The sequence below is a fragment of the Lytechinus variegatus genome, chromosome 1 (genome assembly GCF_018143015.1).
Source record: "Lytechinus variegatus isolate NC3 chromosome 1, Lvar_3.0, whole genome shotgun sequence".
Lineage (NCBI taxonomy): Eukaryota > Metazoa > Echinodermata > Echinoidea > Temnopleuroida > Toxopneustidae > Lytechinus > Lytechinus variegatus.
Genome location: NC_054740.1, coordinates 18,727,835 through 18,746,532, shown reverse-complemented (window position 1 = coordinate 18,746,532; position 18,698 = coordinate 18,727,835). Strand labels below are relative to the sequence as shown.

General features: G+C 33.5%; 1 protein-coding gene across 1 annotated transcript in view; it reads right to left on the bottom strand.

The window, feature by feature from the left end:
- Window positions 1-3,246: 3,246 nt before the first annotated feature.
- LOC121408188 overlaps window positions 3,247-18,698 on the bottom strand; it is a 30,401-nt gene continuing 14,949 nt past the window's right edge. The window contains exons 3-7 of the mRNA XM_041599571.1: window positions 18,106-18,221; window positions 8,738-8,827; window positions 7,683-7,748; window positions 6,841-6,933; window positions 3,247-5,292 (exon numbers count right to left, since the gene is read on the bottom strand). Coding sequence (XP_041455505.1) covers window positions 5,056-5,292; window positions 6,841-6,933; window positions 7,683-7,748; window positions 8,738-8,827; window positions 18,106-18,221 — 602 coding nt within the window. The 3' untranslated portion in view covers window positions 3,247-5,055. The remainder of the gene's footprint in view (window positions 5,293-6,840; window positions 6,934-7,682; window positions 7,749-8,737; window positions 8,828-18,105; window positions 18,222-18,698) is intronic.

Here is an 18,698-nt window from a genome sequence, read left to right as displayed (position 1 = left end):
ACACAACCCCCAAGAAAATCAGTATCTTACTGCTGATGGGGCTACCCTGATTTAGAAATACAAAATAAACAGATACTTTTACGATTTCTAAATATATGTGTGGGAACGAATGTAGAATCAAGACATCTTCCCCCCCCCCAAAAAAAAAAAAAAAAGTTGGGGCAATGAAGTTGAAGAATATCAGTAGTCCCAGTTAATATTTAATTCTTTCCCGAGTGGATAATCTTTTAAGCTTTGGTTCAATTTCTTTTTTTTTATTGAACAACGCAATCATTATCCTAATCAGTGTACAAGTTTCTTTTGTATGAATGTGTTCTTTTTAGATAAAAATGTGCACCATAAAGAATAAAGTTCAAAAGATGGAGCACCTTTTTTCCCCCTCCTATAAGCCCTTTATCTTTCTCCCTCTTCTCTCTTTCCTCCTCATTTTTTTCCTTCTTATGGACTTAAATACATATACAGGGCAATTCCATAATATAATCAACCTTTTTGTACATCCGACCCCCATTTTTCTCACGTTTTACTTCACATCATAAACTGACAAACTCATGGTCCTTTGAGAACATTACAGACTGTTAAAAGAACCAGAAATCAGAGACAGAAAATATCATAAAGGTTACACATAATAGGGGGTCGGACGTACAGATTTTATGGAATTGCCCTACAAGATAACAAACTCAAGAGAGTCAATCTGTGTGTTAAGGCATGGACACATATGTGCTCTTTAATAATATGAAGCATGTTATTTACACGATAAAACAACAACTATATATAAAAATATGAGGGCCCTTTTTACCCAATAAAGAGTAAAGCTTTCCAAACATAATTGAGTTATAATTTGCTATGTTTTTCAAAGCTTGGCAAATATTATGCGTGCTCAGCAAACTTTGATCAGAGTAAAGACAGCATGTTATTATACTGTTTAAATGAAATTCATTGTCATCATTAAGAATACATGCATTTTATGCAATGAATTATATACAAATTTGAGCTTGACAACAATAACTAAGCATATATGCAAATGGATATGAAAAATTAAAATACGAAATGTTTTAATATTTTTAATTTACCAGACTTATTGATCAAAAGATGCGGAAGTTTCTGGCATGAAAATTGTTTTAAACTTCAGGGATTATTTTCTTGAAATTCATGGCAAGTACCATCAAAATAAAAGAGAAATTTCTGGTGGCAAGACCAACAGTAAACATTAAAAAAGTAATATAAAGCAAAACATGGAAAATTTTAATTGAAGAAGGAACAAAATTTCATTAGTTATTTTATGTATTCGAACATACTAAAATTTTAAATCAAATACCTCAAACCCATGAAGACTTTCCAACTAAGAGAAGATCAGTTCATATTGAACTCATATAAATGGCTAAAGTTTGGAAGGCACAGAACCAATATATGCCACGTTTATACTAATTAATAGAAATCTCACTGGCTACAGTTTGCCTATATCAATATGAACTCACTAAACCAAAAATGCTTAACCATCAGTTTGATCTAATATGCATGTCTTGGGAACATTTTGTGATATGATTAACTGGATTACTCCATTAAAGGATCAAATGATTCTCTCTCTTATATCATACAATTTCAGAAACTTATTCCTGCTAGATGCACCATGAACACTATTGTGAGCATGTGAGGATTTTTAGTTTCATTACATTGGTGTACAAGTTCTAAAAGCTTCTCAAAGCTTTTCAACACTAAACATAGTCAGAAAAAACTTTCCTTTCCAAAATGATGGAAAATAATGTACAATTTCACATATAAACAGTACACTTATCATGACAAATAAAGCAATTTATAATAATGGAACAATGTAATTTGTTTGTTCATACTCAAACATGATTCATTAACAATAATATTGCCCTAAAAATGATCAAACAAATGTCTCTTTATGGGTTGTTCTGCTTTGTGGATAATTTTATTCCCCTCAGCCATATGTAGTACCATAGACTCCACTTTACAGGTGCATCTTGTTGCCTTTCAAGCTAATAGACTGATTATCATAATGCACAATCAAGACTAAATAGTGCATTTTGTAATGTACAAGGTGTTGAAGGCTCTTCCAAATAACTAATGAACCATCTTGTCTGTGACAAACAAAATATATATTACATTCTGCATTCTGGTTATGTCATTAAACAAGTGGAATGCTTCTGGCAGTCTCACCTGCATTATGCAATTTAATATAGTAGCAGTGCTGACTTTGAATACAGCAATTGAATAATCATTCACAAAAGAAAACATTCATATAATAATAAAATACTATGTCCATTGACCCAAAATGGCCTTTGACCATGATCTTGTGACCTAAAAAGTGAGCAAAATAACCATTAATCAAATGTTTGATACATAGTGAGACAACTGGTTATTTCTTCTACTCAATCTTTTACCACGATGAACCTCTTCCACATCGTATTACCATTCATACTTGATTACCCATATGTCTATGTTTCATAAATTAGATCTATAAACTTTCAAAGTTATATATAATTACCGGTATATATTAAGGAAACTAGAAAAGTTCAATTGACCTTTGAAGGATTAACTCTTTGCTCGCCAAGGACCTAATATCTCCTCTGCCACATTAATTTTAAGGTGCAACCCAAAGAGGGGTTTTGCATGGACTTATGCTAATTAAGCTCCCAATATCTTTTGATTGGTTTATTGTAAAGAAAAGCTTTGTGTGTACACTGTACAATGCGATGCACATAGGCCTACCACTATTGTGCATGAGTGCACATGGACAATAGACTTAATTTAATGCACTCTGTGTGAAATGTGACTTGAGTCGTCCTTGGCGGTCCACTGTATGTGACTCTAGTCGTCCGTGGCGGGCAAAGAGTTAAGAGACGATATATATGTGTTATACAGTATACAACCAATTTTAGAATATTGTGCTCCAGTTTTCCATAGCAGTCTTACAGCAAAACAAAATAATACTATTGAAAGAATACAATGGAGAGAATGTAAAATTATCTTAGGACATAATTACATCACATACACAAATGCATGTTAGGTATGTAATTTACCAATACTTTGAGGAGAGAAGACCGACACTGTGACTGCGTAAAAAGTTTGCAAAATCACTTTCAACTCATCCTCTGTGTAAGAGATGGCTACTTCGGAAAAAACATACAAACATATCTCTTCGTCGTACAAACAACTATCAACAATTTCCAATAAGAACAACAAGATTTAAAAACAGTCCAGTGCTTTTTGGTTGACATACTCAACAAAAGATCAGTGTAACAACTAGGAAAGGCAATGTACAATGGTCACCCCCAACCCACAATACAATTATTTTGGTTATTTAAATAAGTGTCGGTCTCCTCTCCTTCAAGTCTGCCATTATCATATTACATACATTCATTCATTCCTTTTATGCTTTATCTAATTTGTATTAACTTTAAAATGTATAGCCTTTCTTAATGCATCTTACTATGTATTTAATTGTGCCAACACCAACTTGTAAACATGATTTTTCCAGCTTCTACTGTTTTTTCATGTGTAATTGTTAACATGTTTGCCTATCAATAAAGACAATTTTTTAATTGAATTGAATGAAGTTATGATACCAATTCAAAATATACCCCCAACATGGCCAAATTTCAATGACCTTAAGGGACCTCTGACCTTAGTCAAGTGGCCTGAAACTCAGGCAACATGTTCAGTAATACTTTATTACCCTTATGTCCAAGCTTTATGAACTAGGTCGATACACTTTTTAAGCTATGATGACATTTCAAAAACTTAACCTTGGTTAAGATTTCAATGTTGACGCCGCCGTCATCTTCTTCGCAGCCCCCGTAGGATAAGCTCTGCTATGCAGGCGAGACAAAAATATATAAACTTTATATTGCACTTATATTAATATTTCTGGTGTATATGTCTTTATATATATTAACAGTACAGAATATAAACAGTACATATTACATTTTCTGAGCAAGAAATGGTTGAGTAAAAAAATACTTCATGACAAATTGACTGCCATTCAATTATCCCCACTATCTTTAAACAGGGACCACCATGTTACAATCATCAAGGGATTAAACTTGTACACAAACAGCTCATAAACTTCAAAAGACAGTCTTATGTATAAAATGAGAACAGAGCAATGGAACAGCAAAGAACACGTATCAGTTGCCACACTATGCCAATAACTTCTAACTCTAGGAATGTGATTTTGATTGGTGGTATACAATGTAATTTCAAGTTTAAGGCATGTAAGGTTTCTTATAATACTTACACTACAACAAAGCATTCAAGATCATTGCAATAAAAAAGTGATGGCAGAGGCAAAACAAAGTGAATAACACATAAACCTTGGATTAATCACATGATCTACTATCAGTACACATCATTATGTGCAAAGGCATACATTTTTAGAGTTGGTCACAAACAGGCAATATATACACATGCAGAATACTATCAAATATAAGCATAATAATTTCTCCTTTTATCTTGTAAAAATATAATTGATCAACATTACATTCTTTATTCTTGTACAGGTATCCCATCATGAAACCATATTATGAGTTGATATATTGGCATGACTTAGTTACATGACATAACTAAAAATTATTTTGATCACATGACCCATAAACAGATATTTTTTTAAACATTAGAAATAGCTCTACAAAGACAACTGATTCAAGAGGTTAAATGGCAGTATCTCACTGACAATGTTTCACTTGCATGTCATAATTCTGCAAGTTTGCAATGATAACCCTGTTGATCGAGAAGGCTGGTGGTTGAAGGAAGAATCATCTACGTCGTTTGTTATAGCCACTTATTTCTCAAAACTTTGCCTGCCACACATCAAACTTTGAATAACATTATCTTCCTTGTTGTCTATGTAAAGTAAAGGATTAGTGAGCCCCCCCCAAAAAAATACAAAAGTCAATACAAATTGGCAAGATGTAACAACATTCACAAGCAGGTGCATAATAACAGTAGAACATCTTTCTTCTGCTGCAAAGCACAATAATCATCTTCTATAAACCTGCAACGTCATCGTGTAGTTTCACCCAGGACGAGCGGTCAAGCAGTCTGGACATCTGTCTTTGGGTAGTTCTCAGCAGGGTATGCAGGAGGTTGATAAGGAGGAGGTGCTCCCATCATGGGAGCAGAGTAGGGTACTGGATCAGGTACGGGTGGTGGAGGGGTGACACTGGTATCACTAGGGGCAGGTGGACCAGGGTACTGAGGAATGAAGTTGGCATTCTCAAAGTTATTGATGTCCTCCACTTTCTCAATCGGGTTCTCAGAGTTAGAAAGCTGTGGGGAAAGTTGGAAAATATTATACAATAAAACAATAGCATGTAAGCTGGTGATGAATTCACCCCTTCTTTTGTGTGGACTTATACATACATGTAGATTGTACTGATTTTTTAATTTGATTTAATTTAAATAGTTTGTTATGTAAAGAATACCCAAGTGAGGATTCCAATAAATATAATTGTTCTTCTTTTCTAACCACATCATTTATTCTCAACCAGTTGAAATGTTAAAAAGTTAAATATGTGTGTACATGAATGTGTGTAAAGACAAAATACAGAAGCTAGTCTGATCATAGACTGAACATATTTGCAGGTAATTATCAATCATGAAATAAGTCTATATGGTTGCATTTCAAAGTGAAATCCAGTCTTGATAATAAAGTAAATATGTGGAAGTAAAACGAGAAAAGATATAGGAAAATGAAAGTTTGAATAAATCAGACAAGGAATTTAATGTTGTGGCTGTTTTAAGAATGAGATAATTGCAACTTTGTAAATCTCACATTGGAAGTGAAATGGACAACACTCCCATTTTTCGCGTATTAATCATAATCACAATGTTTTTTTCTCCTCAGCTCCTTTTCCCTTGAGGCCATAATACAATTTATAACACATAGTAACATGTCCTCTGAAGATGTTGCAAGGTTGATGATAAAACATGAAAATAGTTTTTTACATAAATCAATAGATTTAATCTAGTAATCAATAAATTATTTACAATCTGTATTCTTTTCATTTCTAAATTAAAGTCTAAAATCTGAATCATTTTTTAAACAATACAAACGTCAAAATGTGTAACTTTATTATTATCATCCAAACTTAAAGATAAATTCCAGTTTTGGTAACGATCTCAAAATGACTTTTTACAGAATCTAATATAATGACAACCCAAGTGTCTGTTTGTATAAATAAAAAATATTTGCCAAAGGATTCTGGAAGAAATTGTGTAATAACTGAGAAATAAGCAAAATAAGCACGGATTCGGTCACTTCCATCGGGTCTTTATTCCAGCAATAATAATACACTGTCCCACGTGTGCCTATCTGTGTTGGTGATCTTCAGTGTGAACATTTTTCAGCGTAGATTTCAAGATTTCACAAAGTTCAGTTTATGTAACTGTACCAGATCTAGATCCTCAATGATATTCTGACAATTAAGCCTGGTTTTACCGACCTCTTATGAAATAAGTGTTTACTGCAACTACTGGCATTTCTCTTTAATGGAATTTCTACTGTACATGTACTACTTGTTTGATTCATCACTTCTAATTTGCTTGTCAAAACAACTTTATCTTCGCATCCATTGGGTATCCTAGTCTGTATGGCAGAGACTCAGATTGAAACTTTGACAAGTGGGTCTTGGGACAAGACTAGCACAACTACAAAATGCTGTTCCAACTTTTTCAATTACTGAGTCCCTATTAGGGAATCTAGAGTTCTAGACTGCCTATTTAGTCCAGTTTCCTTGAGGGAAGGTGTAGCTTCATAAACTTCAGGGACCGTTTTTAAGAATTCAATCATTCAGTATTTAGAAGAGGATTACTTACTCTGCCTCCCTGGGCCCGGTATATAGCTCTCATTCCATACCGACCCTCCTTGAATTCCCGATACAGTGATGTTACACACAACACACAGTAAAGCTGGAACAAAAAATATAAATCTACATGGTTTATATCAAGTTCACATTGTGAGAGTGAGACAAATGAACAAAAAATGGATCCTACATGTAGTAAAGATATGAAGCAGAATGGAATTTTCAGATATAATAACAAATGTGATTCAACTATAGATTTCTAATGAAATGATTAAGTCATTTTATTGCTTTTGTATTTTAGTTATTACACTGTATATTCTCTTTTTTTTATTTTTTCATTTTCATCTTTCTGATTTGACTTCATCTGTTCAAATCACATTAATTTCAGGCTAGATGCCCCCTTAACACTAGAGGTTAACAGTATCTAACACATCATATGTACATACAGCCAATGGGCTCAAAACAGAGGGTTGCTCTTATTTTGTTGGATACATAATAGGTTGAAAATCTGCACAGTCATTTTAATTTTTAGGGTTTATTTCATATGGTCCTTAATGTCTTTCATCATTACACCTTTACTACATGGGAATTGAGACCTTGTAATCATCTCATCAAATTAATTTAATAAATGATTAGTCAACATTCTATGCCTGGAGTACAACAGGCATAATAAATACCTGCTTCTAGATAGTAACTACTAAAAAATGCTTTGATCAGAGCAAAAACAGAAACAATTTGAATTGTTACATTGAACTTGTCCATATAACAATTGATTTTAAATCCTAAATATACTAAAAAAATCATTTCTTTTTAATCATTACGAGGACACTTGTTTATAGATAAAATAATGCTTACATTCAGTCCAGTAAAGAATGAGACGATGAGAAGTCCCAATACTTCCGACTCCATTGAGGTTACAATCTAAAAACAAAAATAACAATAAATCTATCATTTACAAGCTACATATAAGTTTCATTAGAAAAATTATCTATTGAATCCAAACCATAATGTGCAAAAGCTTTAAAAAAAAGCAAGAAGGAAGGTAAAAAAAAATTGACTCTTATAATACCAGAATGTCTCAGAATGAGATGATTAAACTATTCAGTTCCTATCAGGTAAAAAAAGGGACATATACATGTAAGATGGTAGTTACAATTTGATATTACTAGTTTCAAAGTGGATAATCCCTATCTTCTAAATAAGTAAATTAGGACACAAGCAATATACATGTATTGTTGCAATATAATATAATATAATTTGGGGAGGGGTGGGGTGGGAACAAAACTAGATTTCATCCTGAAGTCTACTCCATGGCTCAAATACAGAGAGAATACAGAATAGGAAGGACATGATATTCATAAATTTAGTTATTTTTAGAACAGTCTGAATGACCTCTGTTTATTTCATCAGGGAGATTATGTTTTGATAAAAAAATCATGAATATAAAGAAATATCATCTCATACAAATCCCTTTGTTTTTAACCTTCTTGGAGTACATTTTCTAACAATATTTATGGACATCTTTGGGGAAATCTTTTCAGGATATTGAGTTTTATATATCAAATCTGTACACCTCAGAAAAGGGAATTTTTAAGTAAAAGGAATGCTGTGCACAGCAAAACTGGTAATGAATACAAATAGAAAAGGCAGCAAATGCATGATACATCTAATACATATACAGTATCTGTAGGAATGAATTAAAGAGCTTTTTATATTCTTGGGTGGTGCTTACTATAGGTCAAGAGAATGATTTGTTTTAATAAATTCATATGTACATTTTGATAATTGGATCATAAACAAGTACATGCATACGGACTATACACCAATATAAGTAATAAGATCATAAATCAAATTGATTTTGGTTACAGGGGCAGTATGTACATTATTTTGATGGTTAATTTAATACTTACAACCACAACTAGCAGTAGGATTATCACACACATTAAGATAATCAGCACTGTCATACACACAATGTACGGCAGGAACAGGAATCGTTTGTTCTGTCAAGAAAAGAGAGAAAAAAAAGAAATGCTTTATACACTTTTAATATGGCAAAAGATGGGACAAAAATCTACACACTGGTCTACACCTTTGTCTACTTTTCATTTTGTCTCATCCCACATACATGGTCTAATCCTAGTATGTCTACAAACCATTTGGTCTAATTGCCATTTGATCTTGCTTGATTTGCAGTAAAGCTACATGTACACTCATTCTGTCTGTTATCCACTTGGTCTAACACCACTTTAATAGTCAACATGCTCTAACATCTAGACTGTTTATGAACCAAATTTTCATTTGATAAAGTAAAAACAATAAGTAGAGTAAGTCGAAATTAGACCAACTGGGCATTAGGCTAAATGATCATTAGACTATTAGATCAAGTTTAGTGTAGACCAAAGTGATATTAGACTACCTGAGAAGTAGACCAAATACATGTGCTTGCAGACACTGATGTAAACACTGCAAGTAGGCCTACACCTTTTCCATTTACCATTAACACTAATAACAGCCATATTATATACATGTATATTTATGTACCAGGACATGCATTCAAAGATGTGTTTTACTAACCACTTGTGCTTACTGCTTAAATTTGATATTTGGCTACATGTAGAATAACATTGAGATTTGATGATAACCATAACGTGCGTCATCAAAGGAGAAAGTGGCCTCAGCCGAAAGTGAGTCATATTTCCTTACTCATATCACACTCTTGTATTTACATGTACATAGTAGCTCTATTGCCAAAAGTGCCAATCATCTTTCATATTAATAGTATAATGTTAAAACTATTAGGGACTAGATCTGTAATTTGGCATGATTTATATACCGGTATATCAAGATTGAAAATATTGTATGCATCAGAAGCTATTGCCTGCAAGAGACTTGAATGACTGATATATATTGAGTTTTTTTCTACTTTATACACAACAATTTACAGAGTAAATTGTATAGTGTATCAAATAAAACAATGAAGGTCAAGTATGAAAAGAGATGCTGAAATCTTCTATTATTTCTTTTAAAGATTATTTAATCTAAAAATGACCTAATTTGTTCATTTAAAAATATATAAAAGATAAAGTGCAATACTAGGAGTCTCTTGAATGGAAGTAGAAACAGGTAGAAGACGTAGAAGAATATTTTCTGTATGAAAAAGTCATTTAAGAATTATAAATGTTGTAAACTGAAAAAAAACACTAATCATTGGAGTTACATACATGTAGATATACATGTACATGCATGACTAATCTTTTCTCTTTGAATGAAAGTAATTAATATCCTCTACACACAGAGTGCAAGAGGACACTAAATTTGTGTTTAATAACCAGGGAAAAATTAATAATTTATTTTCCAGGGCTATTTTTGAGCTCACTAGCCCAAATATCCTAATTTGTGTTAAAGTTTACATTGGACCCTATATGAATTTCAGGGGCTCCATTTTAGTTTTCCAGGGCTCTTTAGGGCATTTTGGGGGCAAAATCGCCCCGAGCCCCCGTTTATTTTTTTCCCTGTTAATAACAGTAATGGAATTGGTAGACCTGTTGCTTCCATTCTTACAAAAGACTTTAAAACAAATATCATAGTACAGTATTTTTACTATGTACAGTACATGTACAGGAAGTGAGGGTGGGGTAAATAAGGCCCCATTTTCAAACCGGTACTGCCTATCATACATTTTTAATGCATAGCAGTAGAAACATGATTAAATGTACAATACTATCTACTTTTAGACCTACATTATCCAATAGATACATTTTATCAAAGCTACTCAATATCATTTGCATATTAATGAGCATAAAACATTGTTATCAGGGGACCTTATTTGACAAAATTTCCTCTTTATCAAAAAAAAAAACATTTTGTGTTGCTGTATTCAAAGTAAAAATAGTTTAGTGTAGTTGGTTTGATAGAACATTTACTAGTAACGATTACAGAGTTAAACATTATCCCGAAGGCCCCCATTTATTAAAGGATTTATTTATTAATTCTATAACATATTGTGAAAAAAATGATTGTCGTATTGTCAACTCTTACAGTTACGTTTTCTACAGTTCTGTTGAAAATGGACACTTTTAGTGTAAATAAAACAAGTGTGGAGATGTCTACACTGTATTTTACTGTTTTAAAAGATGCAACCATACAGCATTGATCTACATGTAGCAGGCGAGCGGCGAGAGGCCAAAATTTGGTACTTTAATCCCCCCGACTGGATCAAAGCAAAAACATGCTTCACTTTGAAGGAAATTTTCTGAATTTTTCAGAACTGAGAGTTAAAAGTGTCCCAGAGTGTAGCTTCACCATGGAAACCAGCCTTGAATAGGCCACGCCCATTTTTGTGATAAATGCAAAGCAGCAACTTATTATTTAGATTTGTTAATTAGTTATACTAATATATATATAAATATAGAATTTACAAGGATAAAATCACTACAGATTGAATGATATGATAATGCCTAGCAACCAAATATATATTTCATACATATTTTATTTCAAAATCGTTGCCTAGCAACATTATTTTCCCTAGTAACCATATTCACTTTTCAATATTCTTTAATTTTTTTACCAGATTAATTCATTTTATAATTTTTTAAAGTTTTTAATTTGTAAAAGCTAATAAAAAAGGTAAATTTTGATGAAAAAGTGATAAAAGAGGAAGACTAGGATGTATAATGCATATATGATCATGAAAAGTTACATTATTGCTGTGTTTGATTAACCCCTGTATGTGACGGATATCACTAAATATATATATGTTTGTGTGTATTTACGACTATATGCATCATTGAATGGATAATATTGTTATAAATCAAATAGATACCCTACTGTGTAATGTTATTACATATTTACTTTATTTTATAAGTAAAGCTAATTATTGACTGTTAGGACAACCCTTTCAAAGAAACAAACAAAAATCAACTTTAAGCTGCCGATCGAGGAAAATGTGGCTGAAAAAAATATTGCCTCCCCCCCTATTTGACGAAAGTTGGATCCGCCGGGAGGGAGGCAGGGGGCACTTGCACTCCAAAAATGAAAAAAAAACAGGGAAATTAATATTTTCCAAAATGGGAAAGTTCCTTTTTCAAAAATAAATATGCCTACGGTTTTTCGTGTTTTTTCGAAATCAAATACTCTTTTTAAAGTATACATACAAGTTAAGTTTTCAGGCTGGAATATTGCAAATTTTCAGCTTGCGCTTCGCACTCTCATTCGATTGGTGAAATATGCATCCTAAAGAGGTCACTAAATGCTTTCTATAACAGGTTCCTTTTCTGGTCGGCTGGGTTTTGCGCTCGTGTTAATTTTTTAGTTAGACGCACATCTTTTTAATGACAGCAGAAATCTGCTCGGATTTTTAAAAACTTATTTTCATTTTTTATTGAAATACCCTAAAGTTTTAGCTTGTGATTCATGCTCGCAACACCTCGCAATTATGCCATTTTAAGAATAATTGACCCCAAAAAACGTTTTACAACTTCACCTTTGAATTTGTTTTACCAAGCTGCTCGCTCATTACACTCTCTCCCGAAAAATAAAGCCTAAATATACGTTTTGCCATAATAAGAAATCACTTCAAAAAAGGTTTTTCTCTACTTAATCACTATCAAACACACAATGACTTCAAGCAGATGATAATCTTAAGGGAAAATATCACCAAAATGTCCATTTTGACGTATGAGTTTCATTTTTTGGCTTTACTCCCCAAACGAAAATTCATTCAGCCGCCCTTGCCTTCCCATCCTCATAACAATTGAACGGCAACAGTGTCCCCCGCCCCCCTCCCCCTTGCCTCTGCTTTCCCGGTTTTCATTTCTCGGATTAACGAACCTTATTTCGTTTTCGGATTAACGAACCTTCGGAAAAAACGAACCTTATTTCGTTTTCGGATTAACGAACCTTATTTCGTTTTCGGATTAACGAACCTTATTTCGTTTTTGGATTAACGAACCTTCGGAACAACAAACCTTATTTCGTTTTCGGATTAACGAACCTTCGGAACAACGAACCTTATTTCGTTTTCAGATTATCGAACCTTCGGAACAACGAACCTTATTTCGTTTTCGGATTATCGAACCTTCGGAATAACGAACCGTCGGAATAACGCCACAAATGTTCGGATTAACGAACCCTTTTTCGTTTTCGGATTAACGAACATCGAGGTATAGGCAATTTACGTGTTTCGGAATTACGAACCTTCGGAATAAAGAACCTTCGGAATTACGAAGCTTCGGAATTACGAAGTGTAACCCTTTTTTTAAGGCGCATCCTCATTATATCCACATTACCAGGTCTTGGAGAGGACATTAAGCCGTCGGTCCTCTGGTTGTTTGCTTACAAGCATTCATGCTTTCTTAGCAATCAGGTAAACAACCACCATATTAAGGCTTCAGATCCAAAGTTTCCATACTTTCATCCTTCTGATTTCTTGACAATTATGAGATTGAAAGTGACACAATAAATTCCCTGTGATTAAGCTTCTGGCACCTATTAATAGTATTAAAGTTTCAACAGAAACTTTATCATTCTATTTTTATCTGCAAAAACATATAAATTTATCTTTGAAGCTGCTCTTTTTTAAATGATAAAGTTCAAATACCATGCTCATGTTTAGAATAGTTAGACAAGCAATATACATACAAGGATAGATTTTTTTTTTTTAGAAATAAGAGAAATGAAGCGGTGTCCTTCAATTTACCATTGCCAGTATGCATGTAGGTATATTATTGTACAATTGGTACTGTACACTTAAAAGTGGATTATTTTCCCCCAAATTGGTTAGGGGGAAACATATCGTTGCTAAGGTAAATAGTCTTGCTAGGCAATGAAATTGTGTCAGTATATAATGGTAAACTCTGGAATATTGTTTGCCTATCGATAACAAACTATGATATGTTAATTCTCTCAATATTTTTACTCTAATGCACAACTTCGTCAACACATTTAGCCGAGATGAAGAGTGGTAACATAGCCGTTGCTAGGGAATATTGTTTCAGGGCAACACATTTGACTCCATGGAAGCTATAAAATAGTCAGTTTGTTGAATGATTACTGAAAACGAGTTTGTAGACATCTATAATGATAATTGTGTCAGTATTATTGCTCATAATGGACTATTTTCCACAGATTTGTCCAGGGAAAAGTGTTAACATAGTCGTTGCTATGGAAAAAAGTCGTTGCTAGGCAACATATTGGTATCCATGGATAATGTGAAATGGTCATTTTGTTGTTGTTCTATTGAAGACAAGATAATTGATCAGGAATTATTCATTCAATCAACTTTTTCACCACAAAATAGTATAAAGTATGTGACTTGTACGTACATGTATGTGTATCAATGTAGTCAAAATGAACAATAAAATGGCGATTTGTACGATGTGAAGGGGTGTGTCAGGTATAGCATAACAAATTAATTTGAGGTTTTCAATAGCTTAAATGGGGGTTTTCAGTTCTTTTTATTATTTTTGAATAATAATTTATATAATTTCATTGGTGTAACTTATTTGGTTTAATTCAACCTACATGTAGTTAAAAAGTTAAAAGTTAGGTTTGAAATGGAAAAATAAGTGGTTAACTGAAGGAGCTAAATGGTTGCTATGAAAAGTTATGTTGCTAGGCAACAATTTCTGAGAAAATGTTCATAATATTCATGCTAAGATGTTTTTCAGTAATTCTTCTTACCATATATAGTAGATCTATCCTTTGAAAATAAGAAAAAATATCTGATAATCTAAATTAATAAGTAAAAATCAATATTCGTGATAAATATTCAATAAGTATCTAAAATGGGCGTGCTTTGTTCAAGGCTGGTTTCCATAGTGATGCTACACATTACGGCATTTTTAATGCCCAATTCCGAAAAATTCAGGAAATTTCCTTTAATTTGATGTATGATTTTGCTTTGATCCAGCCGGGGGGATTAAAGTCAAGAAATAAGGCACTTTTTGGCTTCTGGCCGCTCATCTATAGGGGGCATAATCTGCCACATTGGGCATGTTAAGTTCATAGACCTCCAGTCAGAAAACAAAAGAGGAAAAGGTTGGTGAATTTTACTACAATACTGGCATGTACAATAATGCCTTTAAATACAGTACAGTACTCACCACTCTAAAGTGGCAATGCTACTTTAAAGAATTTATTTTAGGTGATGCTAGCTAGATTTGCGTTCCTCATGGCTATGTGCATTGGGCTACGAGACATTGATCATGCTCAAGATATGTGCTAAGGAACTGTCTCAAATACCACGCAAACAGCAATCCCCTTGACACTGGCAAACTTGAGCAGTGAGCTAAAAACCATTAAACTTGAGGCCTTATTTAGTTTAACCCCGGGACCTAAATTACCCCACTCCCTCCCCAATCACATGAAATTTCCCAAAGTAGTTGTGGAGTTTACACATTGAGAATACAGTGTATAAAATTTTTCAATTTTTTAGAATTCAGACTACAAAAATCCAAGTTTGTTATAATTCTAATCATTTTTTTGCAATTTGAATATGACGGAGTGTATACTGTCTCTGGTTTTCATGTCAAGTACTGCATTAAGACAATGCAGGATTGCCATCTTCTGTTGCACAAGATACTATATACGTTGTGGCATATGTACTGCAGCAAATGTTACATGTATGCATGTGAATAGTCAATACCTTAACATTCATGTCCTCACCGTAAGGCGAATACTCTTCCTATGTATTAAACTACTGTGATTTACGGTACATCATGTAGCTGAAGTGAGACATTTATGTAGTAACCAATGCCTACATGTATACATGTAGCTCATAAAGCTCTCGACTCTCGAGCCATTGGTGGGCGATGCGTGGTTTAGTTGGATACAGTCACAAAAATCTAAGCGGTTTGACCTTTAACATGTAAATTTATGTGGGATGGAGACTAGGGAGTTAAATGTCTTGTTCTAGCAAATACATTCAATTCAATCAGCTGTATAATACAAATGAGATTAAAAAGCAGCAGCCACACTACATTTCCTTAACCCCATACTATCCTTAGCCCCAGACTATCCTTAACCTATCTTTTTTTCACTTCACACTGTCTTTCTTAACCCCATACTATCTGCTCAACCGTGGTTAATGCCTTAACCCCGGACTATCCCTCAGCTCATGAATATTGATGATTTTACCATACAGATCTAGAGCGTGATAAATGTGCAATTCGACTTCTGTGATTGGCTAATGCTTCGCCCCACTTTCCTTAGCAATGTTTTGTTTTCACGCTGCATCTCTTAGCACCGCAATTGTGGTGTTAGCACCACAATAAGCCGGCTAACCCAACTTTTTTGCAGGGCCAGATAGTACCGTACTATTTACCGTGCTAGCCCACTTTGCTAAAACATAGTGTGAAAACGAAGTGGGCTAAGCTTAACCCCGGAAAATTGGTGGGGCTAAGACCCCCCCCCTCCTTAGCCCCACCAATTTCCCGGGGTTAAGGAAAAAAGTGCAGTGTGAAAAGCATAAAAGAAGCTCTTGATTCAAAGGTGGTCAATGCATGGTTTAGTTGTTGATACAGAAGCAGTGTAGCCTTACAAGCGTATATAAATGCAAATTTATGTGGGGTTGGAGACTTGTGATTTTATACTTACCTCACTATATAAACTACATGTACAATAGTAAAATACATTCATTTCAATCATCTACATGTACATTTAATAGGAGCTACATGTACATGTGTAGTTTGAACATTTGAATAGAATGCATTCAGGATCATTGAGTTGGACACTCATTGCAAAAATCTACATGAAGACCCTTAATGAAAACTGTGCAAGCGAACATCTTGTATTTCTTTTAATCTATAATTTCAAAAAATTGATTTAAAAAACTCTACTTTAATTATTTTGTGCATTACAATGTATCTACAAGCATAAAGATAATATTCCATCAAAATGAGAAGATATAAACTATTTTTTCCCAAATACACATGTACACTAAATGGGCCTAGGCATACATGTACATGTAGCTCTTGTTCTTGTAATTTGAATGTATACTGCCCCCAATACAAGACAAACAATTGGTACATGTAGATTATCTTAAATGCCAGGTCCATCCAAATGACAAATTGATTTGAATACATAGAGAAAAACTAAACCAGGATAACAGACATTTTTAAAATAGGATACAATAGAAAGTAATCAAAGTTTGTTATTTGCACAAGTACAGTGTAAATGTAATAAATGCTGTATGCGCACTAATAATGTCATTCAAACGTGCTTTAAACTGATAATACAGTATGCTACTTTCAGAGTTCTAATTATTTTTTCAAAATGTAATTCATATATTATTGCTAATAAATACCATTTTTAATTATCAGAAACATATTTTTTTAAGAGATCTACATGTATAGATGTTATCAATTCATTTTAGAATTATGGAAAAACTGGTGAAAATAGTTTCACGTATGACAAACCTCAAACCTAAAATGATCATTATCCTTAAGTATATGACTATGGATGATCACAAATGAATTATGAAAATACAGTACCAGTAGTTTAAAAGAATTTTTGTACAGAGAAATTTCACCCCAAAGCTAATAAGCTGAAAATCAAATCGCATAAGCTGAAATCAGCTTTAGCCTCTATGAACTCTCATTAGGGCCATCTGTACCAGCCTGAGTGTTCAAATAATTGCACTATTTCTGATCCGACAAATAATCCCGATCTGAACAATCCCAAGATTATTTGTAATGTACATGTAGACGCAATCATCTGGATAGTTCGCTGGATTAATCTTGAGATTGCAATCCTAAGTCAACTTAGGATTATTTGCAAAATAGAGCGCTATTTACGAACTATCCCGCTAATTCACAGGTGCAGACGCACTCAGGATTATTTATTCACGGTGTCAGACCATAATGCACCAATGTCTCGCTCGAGCACAAATTGATCTTCTTGCACTCAAGTTGCACTGGTGGAGATGGGGTTTCTTGAATCTCCAGATTAATCGCAAAGAGGGCCGATCGGGCTAAGATCTTGAGATTGAGCAAACTCAGGCTGGGGCAGCACCGCCTAATTAGTACTCTCAAACCCTTGATGGTGAGAATACAGCAAGCCATGGTTGGACAAATTGGTAAAACTATTTTTGGTCTACTCGTATCAGTTTGGTCTACCAAACTGATAGACCAAAGACCCTACAGTAGTAAATATTATACACACAGCATTTATTATGCGCCATCTATTAAGAAAACTATTCTGAGGCGCAGTAGTGTTAAATGAGCTGAGATCTAATAAACAAAACCAAAACAATGTTTCCACAATTCATATGTTTACTTACATTCTTGATTCCATAGAGTAAAATGATGGAGAAGAAGAAGAGAAGTGAGAAGAATCCAACATCAACACATGTAGCAATGAACAGGGCACGGTCTTTATCTGGCATTTCTTGTATAACTGAAATATAAATGGTGAGTTTTTATTATATTTATTTGATCTTATTCTTTATTCAAATGTAACAGATTTGCTTGAGCAAATCAAATGGTCCTACCTCAGCCGTTTCATAATTTTCACATGGTGATGATATGCAAATGAGTCTGATATAAATGTTCAGGTGCATGTTATTACAGAGTAAACCCCTATGATGTCTGGAATCCAAAATCTTTCCCCAAAAAATAAAATGATAAAAGTTTTTTGTTAAATTCCTAATGGCTGAAAATTATACTTCATGTTTTCATGCCAAATATCAATTTCTATCCAAAATATTGTTAAAGGATCATGTCTAGGCATAATTGTTTTGGGGGGGATTGGGATTCCCAAAATAAATGACATAAAATGGATTTAAAACTCCTAATGCCCTCTGTTCTTTATCAAAACTTTGTTTTCATCATTGAAATATGTATGGCCCCAATGTTGATTAAGGCATATTTTTCA